Source organism: Clytia hemisphaerica, unplaced genomic scaffold (genome assembly GCF_902728285.1).
Source record: "Clytia hemisphaerica strain Z4C2 unplaced genomic scaffold, Clytia hemisphaerica genome assembly, whole genome shotgun sequence".
Taxonomy (NCBI): Eukaryota; Metazoa; Cnidaria; class Hydrozoa; order Leptothecata; family Clytiidae; genus Clytia; species Clytia hemisphaerica.
The window spans coordinates 142,813-163,648 of NW_027103671.1; the positions used below are offsets into that span (position 1 = coordinate 142,813).

At 34.2% G+C, this 20,836-nt stretch overlaps 1 protein-coding gene across 14 annotated transcripts in view; it reads left to right on the plus strand.

Moving 5' to 3' along the window:
• Positions 1-20,836, plus strand: part of LOC136803344 (voltage-dependent L-type calcium channel subunit beta-2-like) — an 83,872-nt gene that overhangs the window by 49,207 nt on the left and 13,829 nt on the right. The window contains exon 1 of one of the 14 annotated variants that reach the window (XM_067060063.1): positions 6,984-7,349. The exons of 8 other annotated variants lie outside the window; for them this stretch is intronic. In XM_067060063.1, the coding sequence (XP_066916164.1) occupies positions 7,062-7,349 (288 nt within the window). In that variant the 5' untranslated portion in view covers positions 6,984-7,061. Of the gene's footprint in view, positions 1-6,983; positions 7,350-9,710; positions 9,974-11,335; positions 12,590-13,788; positions 14,173-17,327; positions 17,429-18,135; positions 18,211-20,836 lie in introns of those variants that run through there. 5 more of the 14 variants (XM_067060068.1, XM_067060072.1, XM_067060061.1 and 2 more) reach the window with 5 other exon arrangements.

Here is a 20,836-nt window from a genome sequence, read left to right on the forward strand (position 1 = left end):
AGCCTTATGTTCTTATATAGTTTGTTCTTATGAAGAAAAAAAACATTTTGTTATCCAAAGGAAAAATAACAAAAATTCATCGCGAACCAATGTTTTCCAAAAATCTCTTTGAAAAATTAACAAATTTCTGTCTGTTTTTGATTCATATTGTATGGAAAGACCAATCTAGGGTTAAGGTGGAGTTTTGTGAAACCACAGACTCCCTATTAATGAAGAAAAGGTTCCAATTCCAGACCCTTTTAATGATAGCAGGGGCGTGGTTTTTACATTTTTTTCTAATCTCAGCTTGCATCATTTTTTACGTTGTTGGAACTCCAAGAGTGTTTACTCGGTACACGTTTTTATTTATAAGAACAAACTATATATGAACACAAGACTTCGATGACCAAATATTAAGAACAAGTTGAGAACATTTTAAGGGTTTGTGGACTTGAAAATTGACAAAATGCTCACAAAATCGTGAAGAAGAACATTTTTATGCTTTAAACTCAAAAAGTTTTAAAGAACATCTGAAGGCTTGAAAATTTTTGGATGTTCTTATAAAGAACTGAGTATGTGAGTTGTTGATTGTTTTGTTTAAGAGAGTGGATACTTTGTTTTTTTTAATTGACCATCGTTTTAAGGAGTATAAAGAGGGGGTAGGACTTTTTGTCTCAGACTATCGAGGTCTTTTCTTTTTGGAATTACAGTCATCTCGGGCTATAAGTTATTATATAGAAAGAAAGAGATGATTTTGTTTACAGTGTTTTCAGTTCAGAAAAAAACGTTATTATGTTAATTGGTCAAAGAAATCTTGATGGTTTTCATTTTTGTTATTGGTTCTCTCCCCATCTTTTCCAGGAGCAGAATCTCTCTCTCTTTAGCAAATTTATTTATGGTTTATCCAGGATCTGTGGGTTTTGCGGGTTTTGTTTTCGGCAAAGATACATAAGAGATGTTCGCGAGTTCTTTTGATTTATTATACTTAACCATTATTTCTCACTACTTTCTATGTATCCTCAAAATCTCCTAATCAATGACATTATATATTTTGAGTCAGTTTTTGATAATCTTATTTCCATGTTTATCCTATGTCTCAGATTAAGATTATTAAAGGATAGGTCCTGTCCTCTCTCTTTCTCATTCTCAACTCAAGGCTTGAATGGATTTTTCCCCGTGAATCAGAGGGAAAGGTTTCTACTTAATATTTGTTTATGTCAGCGTATGTACTTATGTATTTGATTATAGATAAGCTTATTACGATCAAAAACGACTCGGTAAACACAAGTAAACTTGGAACGTGTTTGTAAATCTCTTAATTTAGTATAATTGAGCGGATTAATCGATCCATCTATCTCTCTCTCTCTCTGTTCTAAAGGAATCCTTTTTTTGTGCATTTCGTTTTCTCCTGCGATAAAAAAGGTAGGTACAGCCTTGAAAAATTGATATTGAGAAGACTATGGTGACATGCTGTGATTGGAGTGTCCAATATCATTTCGTCCAGTAGGGCGCACGGGATTTCCTTTGTATTATGGTGTCTTTTTTCAGTAAATAGAAGGAAGGAGAATAATTTGCGTTGATATCAAGTCATAGACAATTTTAATTCAGTTTATATAGAAATAGTTGTGGATACTGAATTTCTCGTCCAAACTCAAACTTATAGAAGTAGAGCGATAGATTCGGTACATCTGGAAACGGCTAACATTCTGCTATTGGCCCTGTGGAATGTTTTAATCACAGACTTGTATCGCGATAGACTGTGCTTGAATTTCAAGCACTATCTATGACAAGCTGGAGTTTTTACAAGCTCTTATGTGATTTGGTTAGTCGTTAAGATGTAATAAAAACAATTATATTACTTCTTTCTAAAGCACGCGTCATCTCTATCACTTCAAATGACCAATTAGTGAAGTATCTTATAAAAACTCCAGCTCATCCCCACTATCTGGCAACTTGTTAGAGCAGTTTGTTGATATATACTTTCAGCCTTAAGTGATTTTAACAATTTTCATCAGTTGAGTCACAATCAGATACATGATTACAGTACATCTTTAAATTTGTGAAGAGTACAGACTAGCCTCCAGATTTTTATTTCATCGCTTCTGGTTCACCGTCTAGTCCATAGCTGATAAACCAAGGAAAGGATAGTTCTAAGCTTTATTATTGGTTTAAAAAAGTACCCGTTCGTTACCTTTTGATTTTGAAATGTGAATTGATTCGAGGAGACTGGGTTAAACTAGACATCAAAATAAAAATAGTTTACAGCCCGTACATCCAGATTAGGTATGAACCAGCTCAAGTTTTGAAGTGTAGATTCTAGATTGCGTGTTCACAAGTTAGCCTTAGCAGAGAGAAAGTTCACGAACTTTAGAGCTACTCCTCCTGCTCCTTGATTTAATGTGTTTTGAAGGTTAAGCCTTATGGTTTGACCTCCCTGTCATCGTATTAACGCCTTTCTTATTTTGTTGTCACATATCGATGTTATTGAATGAGTTGATATTTACTTCAATTGTTGAACAGTTTAACACTTTATATCGAGCAATATAAGGGTATAATTGAAAGCACTTGGATTCAGTTCTAATGATATATCATGTTTCGTGAATACTAAATTGGTACACAAGATTGTTCCAAGGTCCTTGTATCGATGTTATATGGTGCTTTGGTGCTGACATTACCCAGCTGGGACACAAAGTTGTTTCAACGTTCATTTGACGTTAAATGGACGTTGTGAACATTAGATCAACGTTGAAACAACGTTGTGTGTCATCTGGATGACCAATAGCTACTACTTACTAGATACACGTATGAAAATTTAGTTTGCTTAAGTCGAGGATGCTCACCTTTGAAATTTATTAGAATTAGTTAGTTAGTTGTAAGTTTAGTGGTTCCTGCTTAGTGCTTACAATTTGTTGTTGCGTATTGTCGCCATTTTGGGTCAATAAGAATGTTTAACTGTTAAGATTAGAGAAGATGTTTTAGTGAAAAGTTAGTTTAAAGTTTTTGATGCTAAGACCAATCTATCAGGCTCCCGCTGGTATTTACACAGAAACCCTATATGGGATGATTACCTTTTGATTGAAAAAAGAGGAATTTTCTATTGTATTTTTTTTTTCGATTCTGGTGATAATATGAGGTTTATTTCTTATTAACATATCTATCTGTGCTACTTATTTTCCTCAGATCTCTTGAATTGAGACTAATTGTCCCAATGGGAATATGAAGAAAGAGGAAATCTTGGGAAACAGATGGTCCATTTTTCACGAAGAACTATTGTTTAAAAAAGGCTCGAAAATCTCTCTCATCAAAAAGGAACCAACCTATCAGGACTTAAAATAATTTTGAGTAGTTATCGTATGTTAAGTTTGTTTAAAAAAGTCTTTGATTAATACGGAATGATTGGTGAAGTTACTACAGCGTAGTTGGTCACTGTGTTAAGCTTTCATACTTCAGAAAATTGTTTTTAAGTGTTTATTTTTTTTCGAGTTAGAAAGTAAATTTTAATTTATCAGTGAGTTCATATATTCACTTCAATTGTTGAACAGTTTAACACTTACACGTTTTTTTTTTTATAAGAACGTCAAAAAGTTTCGAAGCCTTCGGATGTTCTTAGTTTTTTGGATTTGAAGCCTAAAAATGTTCTTAAAATGTTCTTATTTTCAGCATGTTTTAAGTCTCCAAAGCCTTAGAATGTTCTTAGAATGTTCTTAAAATGGGCCTCGAAGCCTTATGTTCTTATATAGTTTGTTCTTATAAAAAAAAACGTGTATATCGAGCAATCAAAGCAACTATACTATATTTCGATGTTCTAATGGGATCCTGACTTGTGAACAGACAAAGAAATTTTGTAATTATATAATTATTGGATTCGGTTTGTCATTTTGTGGCTAACCGAGAAATTCCTGAGATGTAGTTTGATGGGAGTCTGATATACGTAACAAGTTCTGTAATGTGGGGAGGGGGGGGACTTTCAAGAGTACAAATCATTGGAATAACGGTAATTTTTTCATGAAATAGCGACGTACCGGTCAAAAAATTTTTCTAATACTGGTCAAAATGTTCCAACAAGTAACAGTCATTTTTCCGTTGAATACCAGAATACCGGTCAATACGGATTCTTGGAAGCCCCCATATTCAAGATTAATACTTTTAGTGTCGAATTAGCTAGAATTTAAGTATTGTTCAGCTTTTTTTCCTTGAAATTTTGGAGTCGATTATGCATAAAGGTGCTGTTCTGTATCTGTCTATCTGTCTAAATATCCCGAGGATTTCCAATGCGTACATACTTTTCTTGCGTGATCTTTTTTGACTAATTCTTCGCCACCAATCGTCTGTCATTTTTTGTTTTGTTGTGTTCACAGCGGGGTGCTCAAGATAAGAACTTTCTTAAATAGAATTTTTCTCATTTTTCTTCGTTCGTTTTTCCTTTTCATCAACATGACAATTCTTACAAATCATGTTTCTCCTGTATCTATATTGACTTTTTTTTCTCCTTCCTCGTCCTCTGTCCGTCCTGGACCAACTTTATCATTTTTTTGGATGAATTATGACGTTAGTACGAAGCTCAAAAATCAGGATTAAACCTGATTCTTTGTAGTAGTGAGAGAGAGGTCAAAAAGAGAAATAATCCGGTTAAATTGTCTTTTTACCACTTTCTCACAGACCTGGTGGGTTTTTGTCAGCCAGGATTTGTCTATTTGATCATTTCCAGCAGGGACAAAAATTGGAGTATAATTTTCCACTGGGCACGATGTTTTGGCCAATTTTTCCAGTGAGAGGGGGTCTGTGAGAAGGGAGTGTTCTGAAGGAAACTACCATAACTTATACAGGGATGCTTTAGTAACCCCAAATGAGAATCTTCCGAGTCTTTATCGTAATTTCTCTACGTACTTTTTCCTTGTGACTTTTCATCTTGATTATTATAGTTTTAGCCTTTTTTCTACAAAATCTTATCTTTATTGAAAAAGAACCCGCGAACATTTTATAGTACTTTTCTTTACATTTTTATGTGTTTTTTCATGTTGTACAAAAAATTTTATATTCCCTAATTTCTTCCCTTCCCCATCAAAAAATAAGTACATACTTTTTATTACATTGTTTTACATTATTTAACTTTCTCTCTAGTAAAACACCCATCCCTCCTCTCCGGCTTTTACTGTTTATCTTTCGACCTTTTCAGTTGTTTTTTCTAGCTTGCTTCCTTTCAGTTTTTTTCTCATGTAGAAATCTTTGGTTGAAGAAGGGGGCCAGAAATGTCATGTAAAATAGTGTTAGATTTTTGTGTGTCGTGCGTGGGGCACAAAGACTTCTGATACGAAATTTTTTGTTCCCTCTCTTTCATTTTATCTGTATAACGTTGTTCTAAACTGTGAGGTTTTTTGATTTTTTTTACATCTTCAAACTATTTTACTGGTAGAGCTGTAAATGAAGAAAATACATCAAATAACATTGATTCCAGTAATTGATATTTTCTTTAGTCTGGTACCAATTAATTTTCTCTTTCCAAATACTGAATAATTTTTACTATTTTATAAATTAGTTCCGCTATTTTTTTTTTGGACCAAAAATATTCCTATGCCTTTTTTTTCTTCTTGTGTTTTTCCTTCTTCTTCTTTTCAACTCGGCTAAATTGATCCCCAGGGGGAAAGATAAAACAAATAATTTTGTTTTTCTATATAAAACGTTACTGCTACATGATTAAGCCCAATTATCTACACAACTAAAATCCCCTTCTCTTTTTTTTAACTTTCTTCAGCTCTTTCCTTGTGAAAAAAAATTGGTTTTTCTCGATTGAGAAGAAAGAGTCATTCAGTTTTTGATAGAAACCAAAGTTCAAAAAGATTTTCCGAAACTCTCATTAACTCTGTTACTTTGTTGTTTCAATATTATGCAGCCAAGAATCGAGCACCATTCGACAGAATATCTTTTGACTGCAGCTTTGGTGAAATGGTTTTTGTGATAGCTAGGATCGAACCAATTTGTAAATTTCGTTCGTTCTTCCCTTTTTCAGTGACCTTGTCAGTCTCATAAAGCCTTCTTTATCAACTTCCTTTCCCTATTTTTCATTTTGTAGCACTTCTCAGAATGGAAAGGACCGATTTAGCAACGTATTTCCGCGAGATTGCATATTAGGACGTAAGAGAAAGTAAAATTATCGTCATAAAGTCGTCTGCTGGAAATCAGTTTTTTTCTATTTTCCCCCAAAATACATTTTGTAGCAATAAAAAAACGACTTTGTTACAACTTGTGAAAAGATATATATTAGCAACCAACCACTCTTTACTCTTGTGATAAAACGAAGACTTCTTATCCAATGTTTCTTCACTTTATGTTATAGCGTGTTATAGTTAACCTCTTTCTTTTTTTCTGTTGCGGTTTTAAAGGAAGATTTCAAGATTTACTTTTTTTAAACCTTTATCGTGAGATGTTTCCTTCTTCTTGCTTCTATATTTGGGTGTGAAAAGTCACACTTTGATAGTCTCAGAAACGTCTTGTGCCGACAATCGAGCCCATTCCTCCCTCTTCTTCATGGTATAATTGTCACTATCCACTGACTTTTGTTGGGGGCCAACTCTCTTGTGAAATATTCAAGCTTTTTCATTGGTTGATTGCGTCAAGAAGAGGAAGAAGAATCAAGTTTCGTAATTTTGTTTGGGTTGAGATCAATATAAAGGGAGAAGAATCTTATATAGTTACAATTCTCTAGGTTAAGATACTAGCTTACCCATACGTTTTTAGTTAGATAGCTAAGTTTCAGTATTAAAAACCAGTGCTTAGTTTTTATTTGTTCATTGATTTCCTCAGATATGGTACCTTGGTAGGCAGTGTCAATTTAGTTCAAATACATACGTATTTCTCAGTCCATAAAACTTGACTTGATTCGATAGTTTTTGCTGACTGCTTTTTTAGGATTTAAGACTTATTTACTAGACAGAAAGGAGGAAAAGAAATTGAACTGGTTTGTTAAAAAGTTGTTGTGGTCATCCCAGAACCTAGTGAAAAAACAATTTTCAAGATTTTTTTCCAGCAAATTCTTAAATTACAAATCGTTAGTTGGCTCCTCTGGATAAGAACTACGTCAAAAAATGCGTCGCACTAGTCAACAACAATATGGCTTGGAGATGTCGGAGCGGCCGCGTGTCCGTAGTATAAGCGTTGCCGCGTACCCGTCATCCGGAGTTGTGAACTCTAAGACGGGACAACGTAGCCAGACTGACGCTCCAACACGTAAAACGAGTTTTGTTGGACGGCGTGTCAGTTTACCGAATAATTTCAAGAAACTACCGTTAAGAAAAAAGAGTTCCAATAAATTTAAGTCGATCTACGAGAATGAACCGCAGATTGATCCTTGGGATGAAATTTTCATGATTTACGTAAGTTTATTTATCTGTTCCACACTTCTGACACAAAACTTTGTTTCAACGTTCATTTAACGTTCATTTAACGTGATATGGATGTTAGAAACGTTAGTTGGACGTTTCGTTGACGTTATGTTTCGGCTTGCTGTTACCAACCGAGACGTAACGTTGTTTCGGCGTCCATCTAACGCCATACGGACGTTGTGAACGTCAAATAAGCGTTGAAACAATGTTGTTTACCAGTTGGGATTCTTTTTTTCAACAACTGTCAGTCACATTCATATTTATACTTAGAGATGATCTTTTTGCTAAGTTGTGAATTCATTCTACAAACTTAACACTTGCAAATGTCTTGTCTTAGCTTTCTGCGACGAAGGATTATAACAGTGCCTAGGTCCCAACAGCGACTAACAGCGATTAGGGGAAGACTCACTATGGGCGTTGTAGGGTGACTTTTTTAGGTTTGCCTCTTACTTAAAATTTCTTAATTATTCTTGCTTGAATATAGTAAGTGTTGCTTAAGTTATTAGGATTCAAGTATGATGATGCCAATTAACGGTTCTATCCCATGTTGAGTTAAATGCGTCAAAACTTTCTGGGAATATTTTTTTCAAGTTTTCCTGGACAATGTAACGCCAAATTTTAGGTAAAGTGCATACCCAGCTGGCACACAACGTTGTATCAACGTTCATCTAACGTTATATGGACGTTGTGAACGTTAGATAAACGTTAAAACAACGTCGTGTGCCAGCTGGGTAAGAACAGTGGATTCTGTTGATGTTCTTATAAAGTTCTCATTACTATATTCTCACTGAAGCTAAATTTACATCATTTAATATTCTTTCTATATATTCTGTTGGTGTTGTAGAAACTTTATAACTTGCCTGTGAAACTTAACAATATTTCATTAAAATTTCAGGCCTGTTTTTAGAAATTTTACTCTTTTTAAGAAAAATCAGCTCAACCAATTCTTCACAGGTTTTTCATAGCCTTGCTTTGCTTTTTTTTCATTCAAAAGTTTATGACATATTTCGTTTGTTTTTATTACAATTACGTTGACAGAATTTAACCCTGATAGTGTGATTTGAGTCCAGTACGTTCCAGGTCAAATTACACTTTTCCAAAGTCCTCGTTTGGTTCTACTAAGAAAAAGAGTCTCAACCTAAAATTTGTTACATAAGGCTTTATCAGATTTCTTAAACTTTTGTCATTTTTTAAAACCTATCATCCGTATTTCACTATTCATCTTAGAAAGGCTGATATTTTGCTCTTTTCTATGTATATTTTATAAGAATTTGATTTTGATAAATCTACAAACGTCCGAAGAGCTCTCCCCAATCAATCACAATTTCACAGTGAAATCACATGGTGTGAATCCTTTGTATCGTGTACGTATGCAGACTAAGTTCGTTTTGCAAAGCGTGTCAAAGATATTGTAGTGGAAGGCTGGTAACCCAGTCCTTGTTTTTTGGGATTGGGCGGGTCCAACCGAAATATGTACGCGCAAAAGTAGTTAAGCCCAACTGGGGTTGCGGTACATCAAAGGCCGACTATCTCTGATGAGGAATTGGCCCGCTCCTTTAAGCTTTTGTGTGGGCGGCCGCCAATCCACCATCATAATATCAGATAAGCTTTACCCTGTCAGTCTCAGTTAAATTTCCATCTCAGCAAAGTACAAAAATCTCCAGATTCACTTAGATTCTGCAAAATCTAAAGAATGTTGCCTAATTTGTTGTTTAAAGTATACTCCGTCTGGGGCAAAAATCTCTGCTCGTTATAAAGTCAGTTATTTAGGGATCTACAATCGGGGTGACGAAATACTTGGCACAAAAAGGAAATCCACCGGGGTGTTTTGCACCACAATCGATTTGTAAGTGCTCTAAAGTAGGTTTGAAGGGTAGAGTTTTAACTCTGAGTTTTAACATGAGACTTAAGACTTACAACCTTAGGATCTGAGAATCCAAAAGTTCAAAAATTGTCCAGTAGGGCTTGAAATATAGACTAGAAACCAATAAATCCCTCCCAGATCGAAATAATCGTTGAAATCAAGTTGAAGGCCTGAAATTGACATTCTCGCTCGAACTTCAATTTTCGAAAAATGGTAAATTAGCCAAAAGTGCCAATATGTTATTGCACCGATTGTAGACCCGATCTAGATGATAATTGTATCGTGACACTTTTTATTCTCTTGCATCCAAGCCTATTGGATTCATGAATCGATCAGTGTTGAACACATTTAAGACTTTTATAGGAACATTCATAGAAGTGTTCTTGTCAAAAGAGCTGTTTAGTGATTCTAAGTCTAAGCTGACAGTTCAGTACACTATCTTACAACTGATCATGTCGTAAAAATTGTTTTTTTTTCAACAAAATTGTGTCTTTTCGGCGTCTTTCCATTGATGATTTTCAACAAAAAAAATCTTTTTAAAGAGGCTTCTATGCGTTTTAGTAAAGTCACGCTAAAAGAAGTTCGCTGTGTTCTAAAGACCGGAAACGTTTTCCAGTTTTACCTTGAGGAATAATTTTTGGCATTGTTTTGACCAACTGATAATATAATGCTTCGCAAAATTAACATCATGGCGCATTCGCCAAGGTTGCTACGGAAACCACTTTTGACTTTGCAGCTCAGTAAGGACCAGGTATGTAAGAAGTAAATGTTAAAAAATAGAACCATTGTTTCAATAAGGATCTAATTTGAGGTCCGTGTCTCTATTATCCATACCCAGGGGAATTCCGAGGCAGGAGGAAATCCTGTTGAAACACAACGTTCATTTAACGTTATAAATGGACGTTGTGAAAATTAAATAAACGGTGTAACAACGTCTTTTGCAGGCTGGGAATCCTAAATGGTATGTATGCTTTTGCAAGATACCCATACCACCGTTTTTAATGATAGTTCAACACATTGTTCACTCTTTCCAACTGCACCTGGCACATAAAGCTTAGTTTAACGTTCATCTAATGTTTTATGAATGTTTCGAATTCGAATGCCAGATGGGCGTCAAACAGACAAAACGTATGGCGCACCACTGCATTATGACAATAATCTTTGACAACTATGCAAAGTTTGTTTGGGTTGGGTGGATAATTAATGTTTGTGAATTTTGGGTGTGTGCGGACCGAACCTTAGAAGGACTTAATTTGCGAAAAGTAACCCTAAGAGATTGGTACCCGTTAAAGAGAACTCAAAGAGGAAAACTCCGTTTAGAAGGACTTGTGTAAGACAAAAAACCGACCCTTTACTATCCGCACATACCCAGCACTTATTTTTGTTTGGTTTGCCTAAGCACCCCCCCCTGTTTGTTAATCCATCTTTCTTATAGATCTTTGAACACTCACGCAACATAATTCGTCAACAAGTTTATCCATAGTTTCAATGACGTTTGAAAGTATATAATTTTCTGCAAATCTGAGAAGACCTCCATCGTAATACTTTAAAAAGCTGATATAAAATGATACGAGGATTGAAAAATACATTATTACAAAGTCTGGCTCTAAAATCCATCTTGAAACTATCTATTAATATTAAAATATTTTTTAAGTCGCAACATCCGTGATAAACTATCTTCTCTTCTACTAGAGTACATGTGACATTTTGATGTCATGTTTACAAGTTTTTTAACTATACTGTGAGCGAGATTTTTTTGTTGCTTTTATTTAAAATTTGTAGGATCACTTCCGAGCCTGTCTTTTTGCAACCCGTCAAGAGAGTATCAGGTTCCCTTGTAACTGAACATAACAAAAAAGTGTTCACGTCGACACTTGTTATTTGACGATGTGTATCGTCTCTTTATTATATAATGTGTTTTCGTCTGTGTTATTCTGTAATATGGGTTGATGTGTCGCATTGATATTGAAAAACTGTCGATTTAAAAAGTCATTCTGTTGTTCTCGGATGCTTGCTTTGGTAGCCTGTTTTTTTTAGTACGTGTATTTTATGAAGAGATTTTGTGCTTGGTCTAGTAATTTGTGATGTGTTCATTTTTGTTAAGATTTGGAATGCATAGAGTTTCTTTGTTGGGAAAAATTTGTGAATCAGATTTGGCGTGATTACCCAGTTGGCGCCGTGCCTTATATAAGTCAAGCCTTGGATATCTATCGCCTAACATTTGTGTGTGCGACTTTAAGATACATTATAAGACAGGCAGTGTGGGAAGGCAGTGTGGGAAAGAGGGTCTTTTTGTATGTAATGACGGTGTTCTCAGTGAGATGACAGAAGTGTTTTAGCGTTAATTTTTTAAACATGATTTGGACAGATTTGACGTTGAATTGGAGGAAGATGTTGACGATGCTTTTCAATGTGACGGCCTCTCTTTCGAGGTTTACAGACAACACGGTGGTCAAAGATGTTTGGTTTGCTTGTTATTTAGTGTTTTGTGCAGATTGCTTAAAATTTAATCTCTAATGGTAATGGACAGTGTGCAGTGTGGTGAAAGATAGATTGATATGGTGGATAAGAATCGACGAGTTAGAAACTCAAACCATGATTTTAGTAGTCTTTTTGACAGTTTTTCGATAGCGGTTTTGAAAATTTGGATTAATATTTTGAATTATTCCATCTGTGTTAACCTGTTATTAACTCAATCGAATCATTGATTTGTTTTGAACTATGAAGATGACAAAGAATTTCCATGAATTTTCTGCGCTCTGTAGTTGTTTTTGAAGGGTAATTTGAAACCAGATAAAACAGTTTTATTGGCCTTTTTGATTTTCAAAGCAAATTATTTTCCACGTAGAAATTTAAAGAACTAATTTTGATTTTTTTTTTCAATTTTCTATTCCTTCTATATTCGTTTCTTGGGATTTTTTTTTGACATTTTTGCATTTTGTCTTGATTTCTTTGTTTTTGTTATTGGCTCTTCGACCCTTATGATTCCTACATTCATGATTTTATCAATCTGGTCTCTGCCATATTTTAAAACATATTTAGAATTTTAAACAATCTAATAGTTGTTCGACTTTTTCCTTTTTTTTTGGACTGCATGCATCATATGTTGAAAATTGTTTGTGAGTTTGAAAGTGGACAATGACGCAAACCAAAGGATTGAAATTTGTATTTGTATTTGACTATCTTGTTCAATCGCTCCTACGTATAAGCTGTTTTAGAATTCTGTTTTGGCTTGTTTAGGAGGAGTAAGTGTTTTTGATCGTGTTTTATCATTCGATTGTTTAGTTTGTGCATACAAATTAATACTTTTTGCATCATGGTCAAATTGCAGTATATATTGAAGATCAGAAGCAAAAAGAAACTCGAGGTATACTTCAATTGTGTATTTTCATTAAAGTATGTACTATAATTCTCCAAAATAAACTAACTTCATAAATTTCTGTTTTTCTCTAAACAACAAGATGAAGAAGAAAAAGCTCTTTTGGTACTAAGACTAATTATTTTTTTACCGAAATTGAGCCTAATATGATCATAAACGTTATGTTTGAAAAACAGAGTGTAATCGATAGGATTCAAATGATCCGGCTATCCCTCCAGTCCATACATTGAATGCCGCTGCATTACGTCGAAACTTCAAATATTCCCAATATCCTTATCCACTGTTATTTTCGTCTTCACCGTTTTTGCCGAAACGGCACGAAAATTCATTTAGACCTAGAGCGGACTGGAGACTAGGCAAAGCAATTTTCCAGTCTAATTTTCTCTGCATGCCAGAGTCCTTACCGAGTTTATGTATGTGTGTTTTTCTGCTACGGAGACGGTAAGGTTCTAATTTTACTACATCCTGACTGACTGAGGACGACGGTAAATCAGCGCTTTTAACGTCCTCAAAAGTGCAAATACATAAACTCGCTATTTAGATGGACTGTCCATCCAACATCTACCTGAATTTTGTAACATGCCCCATTTGAATATACTATGAAATACTCCATTTACATCAACTATGTCTCTGTTTGTAACTAAGTTGCACTTACTACATTTTTAAACATTCAAAATGTACATTAACTGTAGCCCTTCACTCTATTATGGAAATATTAAAGATTGATTATATTTGACAACCCTTTCACTTAAGAGATGCCCTATCTCAGAATAGATGCATAGGATGGCATACAAAGAAACCCTCTATTCTTTAAGTCGAGTTCTATACGTTTTATTATGTTAAAAACACTGTTGAAACCTTACTGTTGCGGTTTCGGCATTTATTTATTGCCGATCTACTTTTTATCAAACATTCTCTTTATACCTCACTTTAAAATGTTGTAATATTTCAAACTGGTTGAACTTTGTGTGTTATTATGTACTGTTACATGAGTGGTTAGATGAAGTGGTATTTCCCGCATGTTATACATAGAAAATTTCATGAAAACGAAATTAGAAATTAGTAATTAATTCACCTGGGTATTCTCATGATTGCTAATTGTCGAAATTATTGCTAGCATCATTTAGAAAAGGTTTTTTTTATTTCTTGTATGTGTAACTGAGGCTATTCGTGATTAAGTTGCTTGCACATTCGAAATGAAAATGAAGTCGCTATTCATTGGTAAAAGATGTTTACATCCTTCTCACAGCATCGCAGACCACCAGTTTCCAGCAGTCGCTGCTGCTACGGTGCCACACATCGACTACTACCAAAAATTTAGCGATATTTCATTCTCCATTGCCATTGAGAAAGACATTTTTACCAAGAGCTTTGATAAAACGAAGAAAGATCATCAGAAAAACTTCCATCGTTGCGTGAAAGAGAATTATAAGAGAAACGGCTCCCTGGCTAACGGAGATGTAGCATTACCACCACAGAGACCTAGACAGCGTGCCAATAGTTTGAAACAACTATCTTACTCTGTGAGACGCTACATCTTTCAGCGCTCGAACGCGCTCAACAAATCATCAGTAAGTGTCATGTTTGTGGGAAGGACTTTACACAAAAAAGTCTTTCCAGTTAACCCTTTCTTACCGTTTGATTACTATACCATTTTCAACGAACCTTTCAAGTTTATTATTTTTAATATTAGTGGGCTCTCTCTATTTCGAACTTTTAATATTCGAATATTTCTATAATTCGAATCTTTCTGTGATTCGAACAAATGAGATTTCCCTTTCGAGTTCGATTTAGCGCTAGTCAACTGTATAAGAATGTATGAGGAATCAAAGAACAGTTCATACCTTGTTTGCCTCGATTGTTTAAATTTCTTCAGTTCTTTAGGGGGAGAGCGCTTGAGTGGTATTCGAACTTCAATTTTTATTTGCTCAAGTTTGTGGTAACGTTTTACAAAAGGGCAAAATAACTGTGACGAAGCAATTGTTAGCGAGTTTATGTATGTTGTCCTTTCTGCGACGTGTGGATGGCTAGGGTTTGATTTAGCTTGATCCTGAGGACGACGGTAAATTAATACTTTTAACGTCCTCGATTTTACGGGTCAGAACTGCGCGGACTGTTTTAAATTGTTCCATTCATCCCGTTGTCTAAAAAAATTGTAGATGCATAAACTTGCCATTCTTATGGAGTAAAGTTCATTTATAAAAAAATCTTTTTTGTTTGAAGCTATAGGCTTTTCTCATTAGTGCTGGCTAAGGGCATCTCGTTTTCTATGTTTACTTAGAGTGATAACGTTTGCTTACTCATCAATTCTAATTCGCAAGCTTTTTCACATTGAATTGACCGGGATGTGGAGCAAGATTGGTCAGAATAAGGAAAAGAAAAACATTTTTTTGTTTATTCCAGCACAATATAACAATAAGCATACGTCCTGATGTGAAATATGTGTCCCATATGAGGCCCCCCAGTGGTTTGCGTGATGGCGTGATGGCGTGATTGGGACTTTTTTCTTGCGTGATGGCGTGATCAAGATTTTGGCGTGATGGCGTGATCAAGATTTTGGCGTGATGCATGATAGGGCAAAAGTTTGAGGCGTGATGCATGATTTTGGCTATTTTTCGCTATTTTTCGCTATTTTTTGCGTGATGACAAATTTTAGCGATTTTCGTGATGCTTGATGGAGAAAATTCTTTTGCGTGATGGCGTGATTGGGGGTCCTGCTAGGGGGCCTCCCATATGAAACGGGAACGCTTATATAAAAATAATCTTCAATCTTATTCTTCATTGAGTTTAATTCTTCCATTAAATTGGTTCCAGGAAAATATACTATAATATATGATACTTTATAATAAACTTGCTTCATCTTTTTCCATGGAAGACTTCTTCAGAATCCCTAAGAAAAGCATTAATGAATCAAGGAAAATCAGATTTCTTAACAACAATAAGCTGCAATATCATGTACTAAAAATACATTAAAACCTTCAACGACCTGTCGTGTTCGTTCGTTCAATGATTTTTCCTCGCTCGCTCTTCTCCTTTTCTATTTCTGCAAAGGTTTTTAGGAACAGTATTATAATTCTTTGAGAACTCTACTTCAATGTTTGAATTGAAGTCTGGTGTTCTTCACTTTTTTGGTTTTTCACTTTCTTACAACAAAAGCTTTTACATGCATAAATGTACTGGTAAGGTCATTGATTTCAAAGCCCCGAAGGGGCTAGATATTAGATTTTTCGGATGGGAAATGACTTGACTTGACTTAAGTGCATAATCCCATGGGGATCTTTGCACACTTCTTGGAGACAAACTCTTTCCACTTTTCTCTGTTACGGGCACGGCGCTCAGCACTAAGAAGTGGGATGGGAAATGAAGCCACTTATTCCCCATTCAAAATAGCATATACTATACGTTGAACATTAGAGGTGGAGAAATCTTAATGAATTTCAATAAAAAATTATATGTAACAGGATATTTTCGAAAAATAATAATAAAAAATGAGAATTAGAAAAACATGTCTCTATAATTGTTATACTGAATTGTGGGTAAACAGAGGAATTCTTTAGAAAGGATCTTCTAAAAAATATTTGAGACTAGAAAATTATTAATATTACATTGCACTGGGATCAAAAATTTTGTTTGAAAATATTTTAATTATTATTTCCTTTATAAGAACGTTTTTAGGGGGTGGGAGTTATTTATAAGAATATTATACTCTAAAGATAGGAGTCTTCTGGGGTTTTTGAGGGTTAGAAAGGGGTCAACTAAATTTTTGTTCTTAAGGAAAAAAGGGATTATAGTTTGTGACATGTTTAGTCTCTTATGTATTTCTTCCCTTTTTTTCATATTTTCATTTTTTCATATCGCTTTTTAAATATGTAGCTGTATATACCGTCAAATCTTTTTAGAAGGAGGGGGCTACCCTACTACAAGGATTTTAGATTTTATTGTTGCCGATAACGGCAACTATGAAGTCTCTCCCTCTTTTTGTTTCAATTGTTATTATGGTCTCTTCTTCATCTTCATTTTTTTTTTGGATATTATATTTTTCATTTTTATATCTTTGCTCTTGATATATTGAGTTTTTAGAATCGGATAGTATTCTCCTTTAAAAGATCTTTAAGATTATTCCTTTTTTGTGTGTTGAGTTTGTGTTGAGGGTTGTGTTGAGGGTACTACTTCGTCGTCAGTTAATATTTTTTCCATCACTTTATTTTTTTCCTTTATTTTTCATATATATTATTATATTTTTCAGTGTTGTGTTTTTTATTTCTCAATATTTTTTTCATATCGTTTCCTTTCTTTCACGAATATTGTTTCTTTCTTTTTTTATACTGCTTCACAGTTTTTTAATTATTCCACATCAAGATGGGATGGGACGTCCTTCCTTCCAAAGTTTTATAAATTTTTCTAAGCATCGTTACTTAAAATATTTTTTCAACATAGAACGTGGTCTTTTTATATTCTCTTCTAGATCTGTTTTTATGAGTTTCCAGTTAAAATTTTAGTAGTATTTCAACTCAGTCATGATGTGAAAACGTTTCTCTTTTCTTCATTTTCTTTTTTCCTTTTTTTAATCATTATTATCACAATATTTTTTGAAAAGAAAGAAATTTTTGTAATTTTAATTTCGAAAAATGAAAACATCAATCCTCTAGATTGTTTAAAGGAAAAGTGGCAACAAAATTATTTTTAAAAATATTTGGATTTATGTTTGTTTTGGTTTGAAATATTGAAAGCTGTTGATAATTTGGTCTGTATTAATTTATTTTGAAGAAAAACTATATTTCTTTGAGAATCATGGAATATCCTAATATCTATTTGGACTCTTATGGGGTAAGTTGAAATTTGAATCTAAAGTTTCTTGTTTGTTTCTAATATTTGAAGCCTTTTGGGCCCCCTTTCCTACCAGTACAACCAGTGTAAAAAGTGTACCTCTTTACAGGTTCTTAAGAACAACCCAAATCGAGGCCCACACCACCGGGTGGGGGGAATAATTTTGGGTTCAAGGTATTATATCTTCAAAGTGTTATCATTATCAAGTCAATCATGTTTTAAAAATGATCAGTTTTTTAAAGCTTCATGATTATTCTTAGTACGTGTTTTTGATTCACCACAAGATTTCAAAATATTTTTGTGTTGAATTTCAAAATTTCTCTTTATTTTTGAGTGCTACTACACTCTTGTATCAGACTTAATGGTATCCAGGTCACTGTGTACTTTAGAAATTTAAAGAAAACTTTTTGGTGTGAATTCAAACTGCCTCAAGACTCTTGAGATGGTATTTGATAAATACCTTATAATTTGTGAGGCTCATAATAATTAAAAATTATTGTTTTTAGCTTAATCGCGTTGTTAACGAGTATTAAGAGCATCTCATAATTAGATTTATACCGCTAAATTAAGACAAGCAACTTGTTTGTTTTATTTCACTTTGATAAACTTTACCGTCTTCTCAATTCTGAAAACGAAATCTCGAATTTATTTAAAGTCTGCTTTTTTGTTGTATAGCTTTTTATTGATGTTTAACTTTGGACCCTATTAGGGAAGCTGCAGTGATGTATAGATTTCCCGATAATTGGTTGGCGGACCATTTGGATTTTGATGGTTTTTACACTGTATGTTAATTAGTTTTCTCTCCCTAATTCGATCTTCTTCCCTAATATTTTAGTTCGAATTAGAGAGAGTTGACTGAATACGTTGTTCATTTTACGACTGGATGTCTTTCCTAAGATTTCTATATTTTCTAATTTTGTAAGCATTGTATGGAGGTGATTCTTGATGATGCAGCATTCTAAAGAAGTCTTTTACAAAAATCTCATAACCAAAACTATAATGTTTGCTCGCAAATCCATTTAGAAGTCTCGTTTTATCTTTCAAAAAGCTTCTTTGGTTTTCAAGAAACATCATGTCTCATATTCCAAAAGATAATCTGAAACAAATCGAAAAATGGAGACAGTTTTATTTTTCTATTTTCCGTAAAAAATCAATCCCATAATTGAATTTCCAGAAAGATGAAGAACGATAGATGATTGATAACAGAATTGTCTACGATCTTTTTCCTTTTTGTTTAAAAAATCTTTGGATTTTTTTTTCTATAGGTGTCTTATGTTTGAAAATATCTGAATATATCTGAAGTGAATATTCTTTATAGACCCAAATTATGCTGACATAGCAGAATCAAAAGAATCTACGAATTTAGGCGGCGCCTTTGAAAAGCTGAGTCAGCCAATAACGAATAACATATTTTAAAACATTACCTCTAAAATAATGTTAATGTTCTTAACATAAATGGGCGAAGTTCTTTTAAAGATCTACAAATTATTTGTGACACATCCATGTGGGCTGCTTCCTCATAGTAGACTTTCCAATATGGTTGGCAAGGTCCTAAAGGGATATAAGGAAATTCTTGTTTTGTTAAATAAATTTGTGACCTGAATATTGAAAGCTCAATATCCTACTTTAAAATACCTTTCCAACGTTGGAAATGGTAAAAGTGTAATCAACGCATCGTTTTTTGTAGAGGTCAGTGTTTTTTCGTCTTGGCTCAAATTTAATCTGAAGAATATAAACTAATCTGTGCTTGGATTAAAACAAGCAAAGTACGCTTTTTACGATAGATTAAATACGGAATCTTGATTTAATTGCTCACTTCAATGAAGTTAAATGAAAACTCCGCCCCTCTTCGCACAAATTAATTTTCCCACACTTTACACTACTGTGAAAAATTTAAAAAACTCTACAGTTTTCCATGCAGATTGATGCTTTCGTCGTCTGAAAAAAAAAAACATAAAAGACCAGCAGCGTATTTTAAAAAACATACATAGGTATGCAGGCACAGGTATTTTTGTGTTTAATCATTTGCTAGAAATGGAAGGCTGGACAATTTCTGTCTAATGCTAGAGCTCTAAGTGTCAAAAGATTCTAAAATAATCTTCAATGTTTTTGGAATATCTTTTAAAAGATTTTTCAATGGATCTTGAGCATTTCTTCTACATGAAACATACGTGGAAAATTGCAACCAAACTGATGATTAATTTTACGGTTAGGGTTGACTTCATTCTTTTATGTTCTGAACGTCAGTCCCGTTTTAGAGTATGATGGCATACTTCTATCGGTACCTCCATCCCTTCCGTTCAAATGGCGATATTAGCGAGCTATTTATTTACATTCTTGAAGACGGTAAAGTGACTGAAGCGATTTGGAATAACCCGCAGTTTTGACCCGCAAAATCGAGGACGGTAAAAGTGCTGATTCGCATGGTTGGTTATGATCTATTCAAATTAGAACATTACCTTCTCCGTCGCAGAAAAACACACATACATAAACTCGGTCTTCTTTAGAGTATGGGGGCCCAATTCTATCGGTAACTCCCATCCCGTCTGTCCAAATGGTGGTATTAGCGAGTTTATGTATTTGCACTTTTGAGGACGGTAAAGTGACTGTAGCGATTTGGAAAAACCTGCAATTCCGCCCCGCAAAATCGAGGACGGTAAAAGTGCTGATTTACCGTCGTCCTCAGCTGGTCAGGATCTACTCAAATTAGAACCTTACCGTCTCCGTCGCTGAAAAACACACATACATAAACTCGGTATTAAAAGGTGGGGTCGTTGTTAATTTACATGCCTGGTTTTCCGTAGATTTCAAATTAGGAATTCCTATAGCAAAGATTTTTGATATCAGAGGCTAAATTTCTTTTATTGAAATGACATGGCTTGTCATCTCATTATAGAGCAAAACTAACGAGATTAAATACCTTAAGCTCTTAGAGAAATTAAGCTAATGAAATATGGCTTGAGTGAATAAGTTTTTGTAAGAAACACTTTGATCTTTGTTTTCTAAGCACATTTGACGCATTTTCATTTTTGAATTTGTAATTTATCATGAACTTTCACCTGGGAAAACTATGTTTTGTTGAGATATTTAAAGTCTGGATCTTTGTCCAATGTCATTTTCTCACGCTCTCTTTTCGTAGCAAGAATCTTTCTTCAGTTTGTTCTTATCGACCGCCGAAGGCGGTTAATTTTCCGAGCTGTATACGGGTAAAAAAGTTGGATTCAAAATTTGTCACAACTGTGCTATCCTTTTGAATATTTTAAAATTTGACTCGCCCATTCTGCACGTTTTGCAGAATTTTGTCGGTTAAAGGTTTGAGCAGCTGAGACAAATTTGAGATATTTGTAGAATCGCTGGTTTTCTGAAATGTGTGGCGTTTTACTACGGAGATAAAAAAAGCATTTTTTC